The sequence below is a fragment of the Myripristis murdjan genome, chromosome 9 (assembly GCF_902150065.1).
Source record: "Myripristis murdjan chromosome 9, fMyrMur1.1, whole genome shotgun sequence".
In the NCBI taxonomy this organism is placed as follows: Eukaryota; Metazoa; Chordata; class Actinopteri; order Holocentriformes; family Holocentridae; genus Myripristis; species Myripristis murdjan.
This window is the reverse complement of record NC_043988.1, coordinates 19,890,318-19,911,175: the sequence shown is the minus strand read 5'-3', so window position 1 is coordinate 19,911,175 and position 20,858 is coordinate 19,890,318. Positions and strand designations below refer to the sequence as shown.

Here is a 20,858-nt window from a genome sequence, read left to right as displayed (position 1 = left end):
AGACACAATCATGATAAATCCTCTTCCTTCAAGTAGCCAAGTATTAAAAGAGAACGTTGCAATATGAGACTAGATGAATTATCTTGCAATTGTCACTTCAAGTTGATTTGATATGGCTCACTGTAATTCCTCACTTGTGTAAGACAATTTCAAATGATCAAACTCAAAGGTCCATTTCAATAGGTCCAATCTCAAACAAAAGTTTTAAATAGCCCTCCAGCTTGTGGAACATTCTAATTTGCCTAGACAGAAGGCGAGGAATAGAGAGACACCTTTCATAAAGACAGTGACACCGACTCTTAAAACTTAATAAGGCTGTTAATTATTTTACAAGGGTCCTAACATCCTTTCACAATTTCACTAAAACTTTAATGGTGACTTGGAGAGAACAAATGCTGAATTTCCAATTAACAATCAGTATTATCTAGCACTAGAAGAGATGGCGAAGTTAATTAAACGGTGATAGAGATGATGCAAGATACCAACTACGCTAAAACATACAAAGTAGACCTGAACAGAAGAGGAGGAGGGGAACAGAGAGAGGAAAGCAAGTAAAGGACAAGGTGAGTATGGAGGACACAGGCTGAGAGCACAGAAAAAGGGAGGTGTGGACAAAAGAGGAGAGGACAAACAGGTGTGAGGAAAATGGGACACACGAGGAGAGGAGGAGAGGACAAACAAGAAAAGAGAGAAGGGGAAAAGTGAGGATAGAGCAGCAGATGAGAGGAGAGGATAGAAATGAAGGGGAGGACAGGAAAAGAGAGGTGAATGGAAGAACACATCATGAGAGAGGACAAGAGAGCAGCAAAGAGGAGATGGAATGATAGTAGAGGACAGTAGGGAAGAGGAAACAAAGGACGGAATACAACCAAGAAGAGAAGAGAAGAGAAGAGAAGAGAAGAGAAGAGAAGAGAAGAGAAGAGAAGAGAAGAGAAGAGAAGAGAAGAGAAGAGAAGAGAAGAGAAGAGAAGAGAGGAAAGGGGGGCAAATGAAGCCAAAATGCACTTGAACATCAAAGCAGAAAAACAAACTAGTCTACACATTCAACATGAAAGCATCTGTGAAACTTTTTCAAGCAGTCTCTCACACTTAAAGCACTCCTTGTATAATCATGTCCTCTGTAGCTGGTAGGAGGGGATTTGTCTGCAGCTATTAAGAAGAAGACAGAAAAGTATAGGAATGCTCCTTTTAATCCGCCCTTAAAGTTGAGAGGGAGATAACAGGCTTTTAGCTACAAACAGCCTGAGTCATTTGCTAAAGGATTTGCTGTTGTCGCATCAGAACAAGTTCAGAAAGCATGAACTTGATTATGCATGAAAGAATCCTTTGATGATGCACACAAACATTGACGGCTCACATATGCTTTTGCACTGACAAGCATGACACACACATACACACACTCACATACCCACCCACCCACACACACACACACACACACACACACACAGGAGAGGTCACTCTGAGGATGTTTGTTGTGAATCTACCAATAGAGGGAGCTACAAACCACTTCTTATGTCTCAGGGGTGGGGAGCTAAGCGGAAAGGGCCAAACAAAAAAAAAAAAAACAAAAAAAAAAAAGTCTCATACTTCAGTTTGCGACTGAACTTAATGAACATCATTTTCAGGAAATATATTTGGGCGCTTTGTCCAAGCCACACCAAAACTATCCACACAACAATTTTGTTCCTGAAACTCCAAAATTTTGACAATGCGATCATGCGAAAGGTCTGGACCCCCAGGCATTAAACAAATCTGAAAAAAAGTCTATTCTCTTGGCATGTTTTTAAAATATGTAGCACTTTGACACTGAAATAGTATTATGGTATATAGTTTTTTATGTTGTGTTGTATTGTGTTGTGTTGCTATGTTGAAGTTAGGACAGGCAGAATAGGCCTGCCTTCAACACAACCAAAGTTCAAGAGCATGCCAAGAAATACATTTTTCAGCATTTCATTTCCTTTATTTATTTATTTGTTTATTTGTTTTTACATTTTCCTAACCTTAACCAAACTGATTTTGTTACCTTAACTTACCCTTAGCTAACATGATGAATAAAAGCAACTAGTTTGTCTGTTTATTGATTGAAATACCTTACAAAAAGTAGGACAGTTCATCTCTTTTATCTCAAAACATAGCTTGTGTTGTAGCACCTGTAAAATTGAACCCATATTGATTTTGTCTAAGTTAGCAGTTCATATTTTGTGGTGATGAAAATATGGGCTCATAAATAGCCCAACTAAATGCCCTAACTAAACTGACTCATAAAGTCACTTGATTATCAAGGTCCTTCCACTTGGCAAGAGGGAATAGAATTTGATAATCTTCTTAAGTAGAAGCTTCATCAGCTTAATTATCATCGCAATCATCATCATCACCATCATCCACTTAGGGAATCTTTTTTATCTTCCTTCTTTTAAAATCTAACTTAAAAGTTTCCCCAGCACAATTGACTGAGTAGTGATGTGCCAGGCAGCCCCAAGAGATAATGCTGCTAAATTTGTTATTGCCATCTGTTATCTGGTATAGAGGCTTAATTTGCAGTCTTGACACTTTGGGATACATTAAGTAGGCTATGGCCCATGTTCTCCATACATGTGTGCATGTGTGTATGAAGTGTGCCATGTCAGTGGGTTTAAAAATATCTATCTTTAAGTTTTGATCCCGCTGTCTCAGATCTTCCTCCCTTTACACCTCTCTCCCATCGCCTATGTCCTCTGTGTCTCTCTCCCTCCATCTGTCTGATTTGTAGATGAGTGGAACAACATCTCCCATTTGAGCAAATCTACCTGCTTGAATAACCTGCGTACAACCGCTGGATTCCAATGATTCCCTTTGCTGCCAAATTTCCTTTATACTCTTCTGACTGCCTTAAATTCCCTTTGTCCACTTTGCCACAAAATGCAGTCAATATCACAATCTATGACCAAGTATGCAAATGTATTGAGTGCGACATTACTATTAATGTTATTGTACTACAGTGCTACTAACAGTGGTGGTACTAGTACTTGATCTTGTATTGTATTAACCCTACTATACAAGTTATATATTGCACAAAATAAAGGTACAGACTTTGAAAAGCCACAGTGGTGTGCACCTTAACAGAATAGGTTAACAATTATCAAGAGGCAAACCGGTAGCTGTGCTGCTGTGAGGCCACACTAACAGGATGGCTTGGTCGCTGCTGGAATAAAACGCACCCATTTCTGCAAAGTCAAAGAGGAACTTCATGAATTGGGGAAAAAAAAAAAAAAAAAGATTTTCCATGTGTCGTCATTTTAGAAAATTTGGAGTGAGAGAGGGCCTTGGGGTCATTGAACATATGGCACCCATGATAGCCCATACAAATTTGGTTCAATTATTGTAAAAAAGGGAGTTAATGGGTTCTTTCTACATGAGCAAACAGTAGAAATTCCTTGGTGGACTGATAGCTCATTTGAGCTCAAATGATCTTAGGAAATCCGACATATGTATGTGTCATTCTTCCCTACCTCTGAGAATAATCCTTACAAGAAAAGCAGAATGTACTCCAGTCCTTTCAGGGATCTTTGTGTCCACTTCTGTAGTCTTTTGTTTTCAACGTGCTACTATACACGAAAACAAAAACAACAACAAAAAAATGCTATTTTGATTGAAATTGGCTGATTCCTTCATTTTGTCTGTCTGATGTTCTTTAACTGCCTCAAACCCTTGCATAATAGGCTTTCTTTTTTCTGACAAGATGGATGTTGAGAAAGGGACTGAAAGTGGTTTTGCACTGACCAGACCCTGATGAATGAATAACGTGTCTGGACCTCCGTGTGTGTCTGAGCATGGCCTGAGGCTGTACGCTGCACAGCCAGAATGACAGAATCAGCAGTGATAGGAAGGGGAAGGGAGCAAGGTCCAACACAGAAATGCTAGGTACGCACCTACAAATACACTTAAATGTGGACATCTGCATTTATATAGATACAAGTGCTCACGGGAGCTCTAACACATATGTAAAGATAAAAGCGTGGACAGATACATAAACACACACTCCCCCACACACATTTTTATCCACCAGTGAACTATCATGTCTCCTGTGCTTCCCCCCATTGTACTTGACAAGCAGCTTCATGTCCAAAGCGCTCACCCGCGAGCCCAGGTAAATTGGATTTAGATTAAAAATGTGTGGCTTTGAGTGGACACAACAGAGAGGAAATGAATAAACAATAAATCATCCGGGAAGAGAAAGAGATAATCAAACATCCCGTCTGTGATGTACCAGCAAGTACTACCTGACAGCTCTGCGAAGGAGGGAGAAGATTCAGTTCTAAAGGTCAGGATGCTCACACACACGCACACATTACATACACCCACACCGACAGAAATTCACATACACACATGCAAAGGAACATGTACACACAAGCATGTACACTTGCACAAAGACACACACACATACACTTGCATGTGTGCTTGCATGCAAATCATGAAAGAGTAAGGAGGGTGAGAATGACTGTATTGATTAAACAGTCTAATTTAGACACTATACAGACAGCTGACATCAAGCCAGAGGGTGTGTGTGTATGTGTGTGTATATGTGTGTTAGGGAAAGCACTCTTAGTGCTCCTTCCTTGGATGTACTGGATTGTTTGAGCCCAATATCATTGCAGGATCTTATAAAAACGGTGTCACCCATGAGACTATCAGCGAGTCCCCTTGACATTATCCCATCAAAACTGCTGTAAAAAGCAATAGAGTCAATTGGCCCTGCACTGCTGGCCATCATCAATGGCTCTTCGACCTCTGGAGTTGTGTCACATCTATTTAAAACTTGTGTTAGAGCTTGTGTTAAGCCACTGCTAAAGGGACCCGGGTAAGATCCCACTGACTCAAAAAACTTCCAGCCAATTTCCAAACTGCCCTCCTCATCAAAAATCAGAAAAAATAGTGCTGGACCAACTACTTAAGGCACTTAATAACAACATTATCTTTGAAAAGTCTCAGTCTGGTTTCCGCAAGATACACAGCTATACATTCCGATACACAGCTACACCTGTCATTTAAACCCTCAGACACCAGGAAAATTAGCTTCATTATATAGTTGCTCCTTTGACATGAACAGTCCGATGTCCCAAAACGTCTTAAAATTTAACTCTGGTAAGACAGAGGTTCTCATCATTGGCCCTGAGTATGTCTCACAACAAATTCAACCACTCCTTGGCCTCCTCACTCCCAACATAAAGCCAGCTGCAAAAATTCTAGGCGTTATCCTGGACTGTAACTTGAAACTGGAGAAGCATATACAAAAAGTAGTCCAGTCATGCTTTTATCAATTGAGGGATATTTCCAAAATTGGATCAGTTCTGTCCTGCAGCAACACAGAAAATCATACATGCTCTCCTGCCTCGACTACTGTAGTGCCTTGTTTACTTGCCTGAACACTGGAGCAGCTCCAATTAGTTCAAAATTCAGCACCCAGACTATTGACCAAAACAAAGCAATTCTCATATATTACAGCAATCCTGGCCTCACTGTACTGGCTTCCAGTCTCTTTTAGAATTCATTTTAAAGTGCTTGCAATCACATACAAGGCTCTGAATGATCTGACGCTGGAGTATATAACTGACCCCTTACACCTTTCAGTCCGAACACGCCCCTCAGGTCCACCAGTCTGGTGTCTTCCTACTCTTCCAGAGTCCAGGTTAAAAACAAAGGGTGACAGAGCCTTTGCAGTTCTGTCTCCTCGGCTCTGCAACAGCCTTCCACTGAGCATCATGTCAGCTGACTCTGTGGCTGCTTTTAAATCTTGTCTCATCTCTACAAAATGGCTTTTCCCAACAGCTGATCATATTTTCTTCCTTGGTGTATGAGCTATTGTCTTGTTTTTTTGTTGCTTTTGTGCTTTTTTTTGTTTTAACTTGTGTGTATATGTGTATATGCTTAACTCCTGCAACTCCTAAACGTTTCTATTATTTTGCTGCTTTTGTTTTGAAATTTCTCATCGTTAAGCACTTTGTGCTTATTGCTTGAAAAGTGCACTATTAATAAAAATGATAATGATGATGATATTCTAGCTAATATTATTGTCTATTGTGCGTCCCAGAATATGTCTGGGAGGATAATGAGAATGCTCCTGTCTCACTTATTATCTATATGTCAGTGTATATGGCACGCTTCCTCTTATTCATATTTTTATGTATTTGTAGTTGTACACATGCATGCCTGTGAATGAATCTGAATGTTTTATATGTGTGTGTGTGTACGTGTGTAACTGTATAATTCTTGAAAATTCCTGGTTTACACATGTGCTCACACATGCTCTCTCTCTCTCTCTCTTCCTCTCTCTCTCTATCTCTCTCTCTCTCACACACACACACACACACACACACACACACGGGACAGCAGAAAGGAAGCCCCTAGCTAACCATCAGTCAGCATGGATCGCTGTCGATCAGTTGGATGAGCTTTTTGTCATTCTCTGTTTCTGTCCAATCTGCCACAGACAGGATTTAAAGAGGGGGGACACAAGGATAACTCAGCTCAGCCCGTCTCTATCTTCTCTGTGATCTGCATCCAAAGCAGAGCTGTGGACAATCATTGGCTGAAACTCATTCAACTGCCTTTTTGATCTCGCTTGGCACAAACATGCAAACACCACCCATACTGCACTCCTGGCAGACACATTGGCTCTAAGTAACTGGTGGGGATGAGTAAAAAAGAAAGAGAGATAGAGGCAGAGAGCAAAAGAAACTAGTCACATACTGTAGGTGGAGTTATGCTTGTGTTCTGTAAACTTAATAATAATGGGTGCCAGCAAAAACAAAACAAAACAAAACAAAACAAAACAAAACAAAACAAAACAAAACAAAACAAAACAAAACAAAACAAAACAAAACAAAACAACTCAAGGGACAGACAGTTTATTTTTAGTAGAGTACACTAGTCTGAAATCTGTATAAAAAAGTCAATTTAGATGTATGTTTTAACAAGCCTGCAACAGACACATTAAAACATGTATTAAAAAGTGTATGTATTTTACTCGTGTGATGATGTTAGCCCCCATAGTAATCATTTCAATGTAGTGAGATCACTATGACCTCTAGGATAATGACAGCCTCATGAAACTTTACAGCCACAAACTAGAGATCTAAGGCATTCACAGATATATAGCTTTCCTCAGTATATTGACAATAAAGGGGGTTTCTGAGCCGTTTCCGCAAAAGAATGCTCAGCATCCAATCACCAAAAATGCAATTCTTACAGAAATCTTCAAATGTTTTTGGCACAAAATCAAAGTATGAATTTTTCTTGGTGTTCCTCAAGGGCTTGGTGTCATGATTTGGTATCTTGATGGCATTTTTGGGAATTTTTATTAATTCTTGAGAGGTCAGGAATTTAAATTAAATTTAAACTGAATCTTGCACCAATAATGTGTAACAAATGGTATCGACCCCAAAATTGCTTCAACAACTTATGACAGATAATGAGCATGAGAATGGCTATCATATGCTTCCGTCATACTGTTCTATCCCTTATACTCTCTAAATTAAAAAAAATAAAGAAATAAAGAAATAAATAAAAAAATAAACAGGCACCTAACCAAAAACACAATATTTATTACAGGTTTATGACTATAATAACTTCACATACAATGCTGAGCTGCTTAAATCAGTCCTCAGGGTTGCAGCTTTCATATGATGTTTACCACTTCTATGTGGCATCTGCTGCTGACCTTTTTTTGTCCCCCTGAAGATCCCCTGTCCCCCCCAAAATGGATCTAAAGGGTGGAATGGTCAAGGGTTAATCCAAATTTTTATCAGATTAAAAGGGACATGAAGTAAACTATGACCTCTACCAGTCTCTCTTGGCCAAAATGCAGCAACCCTGTCAGACGTTGTTTCCTTCTCTCTGGAACAAACCTCATCCTCCCACGCTGGTAATTAATGTAAACAACTAAGTCACATTTTCACAAGAGATGAGCACGCGAGCTAATTAGGGAGCAGATCCAACAGAAACGTCTGCTGAAGGAGTAAAATAGCAGCATGCAAAACACTTTAACAAAGCAGCGATGATAATACTGTTTTGTCAGTTACTGTTTTGGTTTGAGTGTGAGGCTTTTTTAGCCTTCGCAGCTGAACTACTTTGTGACACAGGCCGCTCAAGTACAGTAGGTGGGTGGAGGACATCGGAAGCATCTTAAAATCCAATGGGGAGGGAGCTTTGTTCCAAAACAGAATGCGAACTGGAAAGTGAGATCTGAAAGCCAGGAATCTCAGCACCTGGCAAAATAATCACTGAATCGAATAATTCAACATAGTGTAGATGCAGTGCAGTCACAGCATGCAATCAATGCAAGAAATGGAAAAGAAGAGGAGAAGGTGTTGGTTGTGTCCTACATAATGGGGAATTACACCTTATCGTGACCTAACTATCACACATCTAAGTCCACCCAGGTGCTACTCTGCCCACAGGTGGAGGAGATAAGAAGATTGAATTGATAAGTAGATTGAAGAAAATAAGAAACACAGATGCATTTAAATAAACAGACACCCATAAAGCCATTTTCAGGCCAAGTGTTGACATACATAAATGTCATCTCATCGTCTAAATCTGACTGAAACCCAATGAAACCCATGGAAATGAGAAGTGTAACTATAGTCATACATTCAGTGGAGTTGCAGGAAGCTTATCAACCTTAAAACCTCAGGAAGAGTGCCAGTTTAGCTGACAAATGGGTTTTTAAAACTGATGGTGCAACCTCTCCCTGCTTACGTTATTGACAGTTTTCTGAAAATTTGAAAACGAAGTGATGATTTGTAAAATGAGAAATGATCTGTCTCCATCATCTCTCAAGTTCAGCCTCACTGTTACTGCCTGGGACTAGTCATCTCAAACACACACTTTGATGATGAAACTGTTTCCGCAGACCCTAAACGAGAGTCATTATAACACATCACAGACACTCAGAGATTGCTTTGAAGATAAAACGAGAGTTCAGCCAATGAGAGAAATGAAAAAGTATGGTAATAATGTAGGGTAGGGGTCCTTCCACTTGTGCTCCTCTCAATTTTGCAATTTTGCAGTCTCTCTCACACTTTATGGTAAAACCATCTCATTATGTCAGTTTGAGGAACCTGTAACAGCAACCCAGAGAAAGCGAGGGAGAACAAAAAGAGAGCAGGATAATATGGAAGGAGAGCAGGTGGAGATGAATATATATTTTAACTCACTATTAGCATTTTTTCCTTTCTCCTTTTGTCATTAGATAACTTTCAATCAGAACCATAGACCTTCTCACCCTTGGCTAATTATTTTTCTCTTAAATGTTTCACTCCCACAAATAAAGCTTGACTTTTCAAGAGGCAACTTGAGGACCTCACATTAACCTTAGATTTTAAATGATGTGAGACTGGCCCTATTTTAGTTGCCTACCTAAGGCAGATATGTAAAACAGAAAGTTACCCAGTGACCTTAGCTTCTAGGCATAACCTGTTTATCAAAATTTATGATATTTTTCAACATATGCTATGCAGCCTTCCTATTTTTCCTTCTTGTTCTTTGTGTGTTCTGGTAACAGTTCTAACTGGCATTGTTCCATTTCTGTTTTCTTTTGGGTTGCAAATGAGATTGCATGAAGCTGAATATGAATGTTGAGAATTCTGATTCCACTACAACTCTAACAGCGAAAAGATGATCAAGAAATTACCTACTATAGCCAGATTTAGACAGATAGTGGAGTAATTGAGCTTGAGTATGTGTGCCTTACTAACTACTACAACTATAAGGAACAGGCTGGAAAACATCCAAATGATTAACCTAGAATGACTTCCTTTGTCTAATTAAAAAAATAATTAACATTTAGAACTACTGGAGCTGCTGTTTGAAGCTTTGTCGAAACCTTCTGTTTGATAGGCACAGCAAAAGAGTGAATATCAAGGGAGCAGATCAAAAGGCAGGAGCAAAACTCTTATCAAATAACTCAAAATGACATGAAACAAGGAAGCACATGACATGACCCAAAGGACAAGGCTCATTCAAAGAGAGAAAACAAGGAGGAAGGAGGAGGAAGAGGAGGAGGAGGAGCAGGAGGAAGGGGACAGAAAAAATGGAGGACGATAAAACATAAAACATCAACTCACATGTGAATCCCAAATCACTCTTTTCTTTGGGCTCAGTTGACTTCTGAAACAATGAACCTTGGGGAAGGGAGAGGAGGGGAACGATGGAACGGATGGAGGAAGAGAGAGAAAGAATGAGGGACAAAACAAAATGAACCTCAAACAAGTCAAAGAAAATGGCACAGACATGACAGAACATAAAAACACAGAAAAAAATTATATCTTTCTGTCTTGTTGTAGTTGGCATGGTTCGCAATCTTCTTTAAAGCAACTACATGGAACTTTCATTTTGTGTTGATTTTGGCGACAAAAGCTGTGGATAAAAAGTGCGTCCCAGAGTGAAGACAGCATTTCCCATGAGCACCGCCGCCTCATGTCCTCAAGGCCTTGTTTTGAAAGCAAGTGAAGGAAAGATGTCAAGATAATGTGAGAAGAGACTTTTACATCCCCACTCGTGGGTGACCGCAGCAAACACTCCAAAGTTTGGTGTAACTTCACTAAAAAAGATAATGGCACAGCAAAATGTAACACCTGCAGTAAGGATATTTTGTGCAAGGGAGCAAGCAGGAAATTTTTTATTTATTTATTTTTTTTTTGGTCAGGGGCTTGAGAGCTCTGAAGCTAGCACAGTGTTAGCCGACCACCTGGTGGGGTGACAGCTCGGTCCGGATAGTGGGCAGAGGAGCTCAAATTGGCCGAGGGAGAGCAAACAGCAAAGGCAGGGAGGACAAGAAATCAAGCCAGAGGCAGAGCGAAGGTAAATACAGCGGAGCCCGGTTTACTGAACCTGGATCTGACAGTCAACACGGGCCGCCAGTCTGCATGCCGTAAATCATTTCATCTGATTCTGCGGCAACACCAACCTGACTATATAGAAATAGTCAGTCTTCATGCTGATGGTCTTATTTGCCTATGTAGGTCAAATGGAAGCATCAGTATTAAATTTAGACTGTTTCATAATCCGTTAAAAACTCCTTGTAGTTGCTTTAATTGAGGTCCTGAAGAAAAAAAAAAATCCTACTTTCTGGGTCCCTAAGGGAAAAAACCCTGATGTCTGCAGGACAGTTGGTGCTGTGTCATGTTGAGAGGTTCACTTAACGGGGGCAGACAGCGGGTCTGTGACACAGATGAACTGCTGATGTACTGATGTATAATTGAAGTGCTAGTGTATAATTGATAAAGGCAACACAGCAACATTGTGGGCTTAAAAGCTTCTTGCCAGACCAAGTGGCCTTGCTACACCCACTGATTTGATACTACAGGACAGAAAACACTAGCAAGGTTAAGTGGGGCGAAGCACAAACATATACAAACAAACATACAGTAACACTTTTGAGCATGATAGGTATGATCCAGTGTTTCTTTGTAACTATATGAGTCGGGCCACTTTGCTCAAAGGGGTATCCTTGCACCGAAGGGAAATTGGTTTCAAAGCAAATTTTAAGGTCTATTATGGTTGTTAAAAAGTTGTGACTCAGTGAAATTCCTCAACAGTATAATTGCATGGATACTGGCATAGATCAGTGTGTTTTCAAACTCTTAAGCCAGATGCCTTTGCAGTTCTTCTTTTTTTATCAGGTGTTTGTTGATACATTTTTCAGCAAAATGCATTATGCCAAATATTTTTTACACGACTGCATGGAGCAAATGTCACACTGGTTTATGGCTTAAAGAAATGATGACAGTGAGTGAAACGCATCGTACCACAAAAGTATCATGCTCTTACTGTAACACAACTGTTCAAACAAAAGTGGGGAAAAAAAACATCATGGTCGTAAAATAAGGCATGAATGATTTAGTAAGAGCTGACACAAGCGTTATGCAAAGGGAGGATAGAAGATGAGGACAAACTTTAAAGAAAAAGAAGAGAAAATAGATGACAGTGAGCGCAGAACAGGACTCTAAAGAAAAAAAACAAACAAATGAAAAAGTGGTGTGATTGTAGAATCTACCTTGAGAGCACACAAAGGGAAGAATATATAGCTTTCACTGGGGAAATGGCTTGTCCAAACAGTCTGCTGTGCTGTGCAGCACTTGCTGATAGTGCTGATCTTTCTGTATAGCACCAACATGATTTGATATTGTATCTGAATGCTCCAAAGTTACACTCAGTCCCTCCAGTGATTGCTCCCATTTTAGAGACCAAACTGCATTTTTTACTGCTGTCAGTGCTCTGTAGATACTGCCATATATATGTACTGCAATATACAGCGCACATACACACCCTCAGACATGCATAGTCATGAACCTACATAGTGGGTAAAATGTCTTTTTATTGTGGATAAGAGAAGTAGAGCTTGCTCTAAATCTTCTGTTAGAAAGGTTATCGATATGTCAGAAAAATGCCATCTGGCAAAAAACACCAAAAACTCTAAAGAACTCAGACAGACTTACACACAACTTCTGTCACAAACAAACATACACGTACTTTTACAGACTCACACCAGTATTACTCCATGATGCACACACAGAGATAAAATAGAGAGGGGATGCTCTAAGCGGGGCCAAAGTGGGGTCAAATGGGTTTCTAGTACTCTGGGTTTAACAGGAAAACTTCAGAGAAAAGAGAGAGCGAGAGAGAGAGAGAGAGAGAGAGAGAGAGAGGTAGAGGGGCGGAAAGAGAGAGAACGACTGGTGGAGGGAGACGAGAAGAGCAAGAGACAGACAATGAGAGAGGCAAATAAAGCGAGAGAGAGCAGAGTGAAGTACTTTTTGAGCACAAAGTCAATTACAGCGAGCACTATCTAAAGCATTAACCCCCTCTCCACGCGGCCAATGCTTTATCAGTCCATACACAACCCTAAATCCCTAAAAGTCACTTCCCCTAAAGCCCTAGCAACAACCTTTGTCTTCTGTTGCCATCATTCAATGAAGCCTACAAATGTGGAGTGAAAAAAAAAAAAAAAAAAAAAAAAAAAAAAAATATATATATATATATATATATATAACATAAACCAAAGTAATGGAAAATCAATAAATAAATGAATAAGTACCTGAATAACTGAATAAATAAATAAATGCATTCAATACTACCACTAATGGAATCAGCATTTGTCAGATACATGATGATAATACTGAGCTCTGCAGAGAATCAGTGGGTTTCACTGATGCCAAGTATGAGTACTTCAGTCTGGTATCTGCACAACCGTGGCACGAACACTTTTATTTATCCCTGTGCAGTAATGGTTTTAAAAGATCTGTTGCCTAAAGACAAAATGTTACAGAACGATATAAGCATTATCTTATGCATTTCAGATATACTCAGCTCTAAAATACCTATTAAGAGGATACTGCATTTATGGTGCCATTGGAGCTACATAATCCTACTGTATTGCTTTAGAGGATACCTGATACCTAGATACAAATCTGGCTACATAGAAATATGTGTGTGAAAATGGTGTGTATGCAGAACACTCACTCACACACACACACACACACACACACACACACACACACACACACACATACACACACGCACACACAAACAGAGTTCCTGGATTACTGTTAATGCTATAGGAAACAGTTGAAACATTAGTGCTGGCATAAATCATGTCTGTCTAGTCATTTTAAAGACAGAAAATCAATCAGAGGAAATGAGTCTAGATCTATACTTCTGCAGGGTTTATCCCAGATCCTATGGCCATACCTCACAGGCCTCAGGGAATCCTTTAGATGGATCACAGACACAGTATACAGCACAGCTTTAGGAGTGGGCACTGCACATGTACGGTAAGTTCTGTCAATACCGTGGCTGCAGGTGAAGAAGTATGAAAATATGACCTTTTGAGGTTCTATTCTGTTCTGTTCTGTTCTATTCTACGGTAAGGGTGTTTTATTCTTTGACTCTGCACGGAGAAACAGTCCTTTGTTGCTTTCCAGGGAGCTTTCAACTGCTCAAGGAGAGTCCTGGGTGACCGGACTCTCCAAAAAGAATCTTTTTCATTGAAGACAATTTCTCTGTAGTAATCATGTTGCGCGAGAAGAAAGAGCAGTGAGCAGTGATAGCATAATTACACTTTCCAAGCACATGTGTTTGTGTGTGTATTCGTTTCAAAAGGCACTATTTTCGGTTTTCCACTTTTGTCTACTCTTTTCGCCACTCTCACTGACAGGCCCGCCTTTCTCCCCTCTCTCTCTGCACGTCAGATGCTTGTCTGCCAATTACTCAGAGCACAGGGAGTAACAAGCACTTTTCCTACAAGTCAACACATATAATTGCATCCACCTTGGAAAAACTGCTGCTACTGTATTTGTGCCATTATGACTCAGCCTCCATTTTCCATGTGGTTTTGGAAATTGCCACAGTTTTTTTTTTCCCCCCCGGTGTCAAAAATCACAAAATTCTAGGTTTTTTTTTTTTTTTTTTGGTGATAACACTGCCTCATTATTTATGATTATCTTCCCCTAAAAACACAGGCGTTTTTTGACATGGGTAATGGTCAAAGCCGTGGGGAAAGTTAAGTCATTCATTTTGACTTTTAGAACCCTTCATCATAAACCATCTGTGGTGTGCAGAGAAAAGTACAGAAGAACAACTATAAGGCAGAACATGAGCCAATCACCATGGAGGGGAGAAAGAGGAGGCTGTGTTGGCGAAAACCACAAAGTCAGAGGGGCAGAGGGGAAGAGGCGAAATAAAGCTGGCGATGGAGAGAGAATCCAATGAAAAATAAAGAGAGAAGCAGGAGACGAAGGATGAGAAAGAGAACAAGAACAAGCGAGAGGAAGAAGAGGAAATTGCTTTTCTGGAGACCGAGACACATGAACAACTTTTTTTTTTCTTTTTTTTTTTTTGTGGCAGTGAAGATGGGAAATTTTTATCAGCCACTCTGATGAAAAGTATCTTGTCATGTTACTTTAATTCATGCTATTTCATGTTATACTGTGGCGTCCTGTGTGATTAAGACTGATTTTATTCCCAGTTGAAAAAAGAGACTTGAGATCCATCCAGTGTATTACGCAACCCAAATCCTTTGTTGATAACAGCACACAGTTGCTCAAGTCCAAGGGTGGAGTAACTAACTATATTTCCAACACTTCTTGTATCTAAGTAGCTTTTTTTTGTGCAGTTCTACCTTTTGAGTATGTTTTGTAAATCATCTGCATCATGTATTGTGCATATTTTGTCAGCTATCCATCAGTATCAGAAACTTGACCACCACAAATTGACAAATTCTGCAACCCTTTGCAGTGCATGGCCAGTTAGCAAAGAGATGAATTTTATTTTGCTTACTTTGTATGTATGAACTATTTTGTAATTTTCAAATTTTCCAACCAAAAGAGCTAAGTATGAGCTCCTCATTTGTAAGTTCTCTTTTCTCAAAATTAACTCCACTCTTTACTCTGGGTACATTTTAAATAAGATGCTTTTAAGTTTCACTTAGAAATTGATTTTTACGCTGATGCTTTTACTTTTTTACTACGTAAAAATGTCATCAAAGTATCAACACTTCAACTTCAGTGGCATGTTCTACAGTCCGCTGGCCTCAAAAACTGACCATGCATCACAGTCCTAAATGAGTTTGGTACATAAAAGCTGGGCGCAATTTACTTTCATATCATGTAATTATAATGTCAACAGAAACAGACGCTTCAAGGTGTTTGATTCCAATGGAACAATCATTTTTCATTAATTCTGGATTGGTTGACAACAGCTCTACTTTCAAAGACTACATAGCCTGAACTTACTTTGCATACAGAGTCCATCAGTGCAGTTCTGAGACTGGAGCACCAGCCCCTCGCAGTCCTTTCCTCCGTTTTTCGGGGCTGGATTGTTGCACTCCCGTCTCCTCCACTGGGTACACTCTGTCCCACAGGCCGACCACTTACTCCACTCTGTCCACACACCATCCACTGGGGAGAGAAGGGGGTTGGGGGAATAAAAGATAGAGGGGATGAGAAAGAGACAGAAAAGGAGACAGAATGAGAAAAAAAAGAGTAGAGATACTCTATTAACATCCCAAACCTCCCAGACTGTAGCGTATATGGGACAGAACAATGGAAAAAAGCCAGGATTAGAAATGGAATGAGGAGAAGCTGAATGCAGGACAGAACAAGGAGAGACATGAGGCCACATCATCGCCCACGCTAAACTAAATTAGTTACTAGAATAGACTACACTAGAATAGAACAGAGTGGAATACAGAATAGAGAAGAATAGAACAGAATAGAATAGACTAGAACAGGTATACCAGTGCATAGTGTAGTACAAGCCAGCTTCTGAATGGCTTGTCCATCACAGGGCAATCCTCCATTAAGGGGGGCGGGGTTTGTGCAGCTTCGTGTCCGTTTCTGGAAGCCCCGCCCACAACGGCTGTTACACACCGACCACTCTGTCCACGTCGACCAACCACCATTCACTGCGGCAACAGAGGATGAGCCAATCAATCAGTCAATCAATTAGTCTATCCATCCAAAAGAGCAAACTTTACTTGGTGTGGTTGCACGGAAGCCTCCAGATTTTTTTTTTTTTTTTTTTTTTAAACAGACTTTATATAGTTCTAGTGCTGATCCATTTAAACGGCATCAGGGTGTATTAAAATCCCATTGTGGAGTTGGAGAAAGGCATTGTTCTCAATGGAAAAATCTATCAGTTTAATGGTAGCATTTTTATTTAATTGTACTATTTGTCTTGGAGTGAGTAAGCGTGTCACAGATGCCAGGGAGCTGCGGAGGTGAAGTTCAGTGAGAAAACAGCTGGATTGGTTTGCATAAAGAAACTACATACACACATACACACAGTGTGCACACACACCATCCTCATGTAGACTCACGACAAAACTGTACATTTGAAGCAGCATCGACATATACTGCTTTATTCAGACACACTGATGTACACAGATACAAACAAGCACACGGATGCACATATATGCATGCACACACACACACACACACATACACAAAGACCCATACACACACATGGCCGCAATGTACACCCACGTTTTGTCACAAGCCGCACAAGCTGTTTGCAAATTGTTTAACCCTGAACCCTTGCTGGAGAGCAGAGGGAGAAAACAGAGCGGGTAGTAGAGTGAAATCCTCACCCTGAGTCTTTGCTACCACAGCTGCTTCTGTTTGTCGCTAAAATTTCTTCTCTCTCTCTCTCTCTCTGTTTCTCTCTGTTTTTATTTGTGTCCCTTCTCTTTTCCTGTCTGGCTGTCTGTCTTTGTCCTCACTTTCTCCAATAGAGTTCCTCCGTCCATGTACATTCAGACTTGACTTTTACTTGTCTCGTGTACGTCTCTGATACAGAATTAAAGTGGGACCCAGACCAATTGAGGGAGGGCTGAAACTCCTCTGCTGAGTCTCTATAACAGCTCTGTTACAGCCTGGTGGGTGATGCCCGCTCCTTTCCCTGCGCCCCAATTAGAAACAAATCATCATCACAAATCATCTTCCTTCACTCATCTGCTTTGTTTGGATTACATGCTCTCACTTGACTTCCTTCTCCCCTCTCTTCAGCCTCTGTTCTCCTTTGTTCTGTGCTGTTCTTCTCTCCTCACCTCTCTTCTCCTCTGCCTTCACCCTTTATACACATCTATTTCTGTTCCATCTTTTTTCTTCTGTTCCTCTGTTTCCTCACCACTATTTCACCTTGTCAACAGTGTCAGCCAGGCCCTTGCGGAGCTGAGAAGATTGAACCAAAGATTGAACAATCTATTTCTGTAAGGATACATCAGTGTCACACCACTCCATCTCTCGATGTCTCTATCACACATGCGCATGCACACACGCACGTACACACACACACACACACACACACACACACACACACACACACACACACACAAACACACAGAGTTATTTTTGATTAAAATCCTCCTCCTCACGAATAGAGTAGGTGTTATATTTGAGGGAAACACTGAATGTGTATATGGGTATGTGTGTGTGTGTGTGTGTGTGTGTTGGGCTGCTACACACAATTCCTCCTCAATATTTTTCCATCCTCTCATGTCAAACTGGCATTTGGTCAGAGAAATACAAAAAGTTGAGACAAGACATATGTGTGAGGCATTTTCCACGGCATTTATAACAAATAATGTGCATTTTCTTTGGAGGTTTTCTCAAACAAAGCAAGCAAGAGAAGCTTTGTCTTGAAAACAAACCGGCACTGTTCAAAATTGAGGTATTCAAAGTTAGGGCGTTTTTTGTTGTTTAGAGCTATTATCGTACCATATGCTGCACAATTCATTTTGTTGTCCGACTCTTGGCTGAGTGCACAGACATTTGGAATGCCCAAGTGTTCTAATTTGAAACGGAAGGTGTGATTGGTGGATTTTAATTGGGTGAGGGCAGAGGTGATGTGAGAACATCAGGCCAATCACAAAGAGAGCGTGTTGGCATGGCAATAGAGCTAATTATGTGTGGCAGATGGGGGCTGGCTTGGTCGTTCAGAGTGGTTAAGGAGAATTTATTGTTGGGTGGGTTGCAGCTAGCATTTGAAAAGGTGTAAACCTGACTGATTTTAAATATAATACAGATAAATAAAGACACACCAACGTGAGCACACAATGCAAAAAAAATGTCCATCTTAACAAGTCATCTAGTCTCATATCAGGCGTTAATATTGTGTTTTTTTTTTTTTTCTTAAAACTAAAGGGGAAAAAAAATCTGCCGGTTGAAAGAGATAATCCCACTTGTTTCCAATGCAGTTTTATTTTGCTCAGGATTTTTTTTTTTTTTTTTTTTTTAGGAACAAGTATAAATATGTTAAACCAAGGCAGAATATGGCACATCAGCATTAAAGGACCATAAGAGTGATTTTTGCATTTTTAGTGTAATATCTACAAAATGTATATATTTAACATTTCTGCTAATATTTTCCCAAAGCAAGTAGTCGTATTTTAGAACTCTGCTATCATTTTTCCTGCCTTTTATCCAGCCCGTGATTTCCATTCATTCCACTACAATATGAAAATGAACTTCCAGGGATTTCAAACTTTCTTCACACCAGTTTTCTATCACCGTAATCAAGTCGTCCAAGTTAGTTTTCCAAAAAGCAGCAGCACTGTTGTTTTTTGATGATTTGAAACTGGGTGGAGTGAAACGGTCCCTCCGCCAGGGAAAACAGTCCGTGGCGAAACGTTTTCTTTATACAGCAAATTATCAGTTCTGTGGTTTATGAATGGCCACAGAAGCATTATAAGGTGGGTGTTTCAAACAAAAATTCAACTTTGAAAAGCAAGGAATTTTGATTATACTGAATGTTATTACGTGAAATCTTTAGTAAACAAGTGGGATTATTTCATCCCACTGACATTTTATTTTATTTTTTTTTTTTTTTTTACTCGTTTTAAGTAAAAGATAATGTAAACACTGAAAATGAGACTAAAAGACTTGTACACACTCGTACAGAGACACTCTACCTCTGCTCGCCTGGTGATATATACACTGCATGAGCATATATACTGTACTCAAAGACACACACACACACACACACACACACACACACACACACACACACTTACCATAAACGATAACAGTAGCTGTGGTGCTCCGTCTTTTGGCCACTATATTTTTAGCCACACAGGTGTAGTTGGCAGTGTCGGACAGACGAGCCTGTTTGATGATCAGGTTGTGGTCAATGGTGATGTAGAAGTTTCTGTCCTCTGCTGGGTCAATTATCTCTTCATTCTTCAACCACTCCACCTGACAGAGAGAGAGAGAGGGGGAGTCAGGGCGAGAGCTGAGAAACAGGTCAGTGAGTACATAGAAGTTTGTCTCCAACCACTCCACCCTGGAGGGACGAAGAAAAAAGAGGTGAAAGTATGAGAGGCGAGATGAGATTTTGTCTTTGCCATTAAGTTGAAACCCACTTATATCACATAAACCATTATTCATCTACTTAAGTTCTTCATTTTCTGACCCAGCTGAGGAGCGCTATAGGATCATGTTATTATCTTGTTTTTTCAATCAGACCTCGCTGGGAAGATGAGCGGATGAAAAGAGAAGAAGGGAGGAACAGATTAGATAAAAAATGGTTTATGTGATGTTTTCCAAACAGTCTAGCTGAGAGAGTAGAAGAAGAAGAACAAAAGGATTAAGTTCAGGTGTTGTTATAATCTTGTTTTTCAACCTTTCCAGCTGACAAATAAAGAAGGGATAGATGGACTTATAATAGGATGTTGTTATAATCTTGTTTTTCAATGGCTCCACACAGGATAGCTTTGTGGAAATGTCAACTTGAGATGAGAATACCGGTGAAAATAAAACAGCAAACACACACACACACACACACACACACACACACACACACACACACATACACGTGAGTGTGTTTTTGTTCCATCTTAAATAACTCAAGGTATATAAAGAAATAAAAACTATAAGTTATGCAGCAACATGTAATACAGAAACATAATAACAAGCAATTAAATGTGTTAGGTTAGGGGTAGGCTACCATATGCTTAAGGAAAATAACCAATCAAAGTGTATGGATTATGCAAGTTATGCAAGTATAAGCTGCAGGGGTGAGGTTCAAATCAAATCATATCAAAACAAACCATGCATGTGTACAGGTAAAAGGCAAAAACAGAAACTACAATAGACCCTTCACAGTGTCTAATTCAGCGGTGGCAGCAGAGACAGAGGGGAAATTTCCCGAACATATGCTTTTGCAAGGTACTATGGGTGAAGGGTAGGACAGCGGGAAACTATCCTATTTATGAGCCTAATCACATTTCCTGAGTGCTGTATTTACTGGTCCAAACCCTCATAAATTCAGCCTGTCCAAAGTTTATGGCTCGCACATAAATGTCCGAGCCACGTTGTTTAATT

The 20,858-nt window shown here is 40.0% G+C and overlaps 1 protein-coding gene across 1 annotated transcript in view; it reads right to left on the bottom strand.

Moving 5' to 3' along the window:
* The window catches only part of unc5ca (unc-5 netrin receptor Ca), a 239,398-nt gene that overhangs the window by 29,417 nt on the left and 189,123 nt on the right, over positions 1 to 20,858 (bottom strand). Inside the window, exons 5-8 of the mRNA XM_030060679.1 lie at positions 19,550 to 19,730; positions 16,274 to 16,441; positions 15,771 to 15,935; positions 10,104 to 10,160 (exon numbers count right to left, since the gene is read on the bottom strand). Coding sequence (XP_029916539.1) covers positions 10,104 to 10,160; positions 15,771 to 15,935; positions 16,274 to 16,441; positions 19,550 to 19,730 — 571 coding nt within the window. The remainder of the gene's footprint in view (positions 1 to 10,103; positions 10,161 to 15,770; positions 15,936 to 16,273; positions 16,442 to 19,549; positions 19,731 to 20,858) is intronic.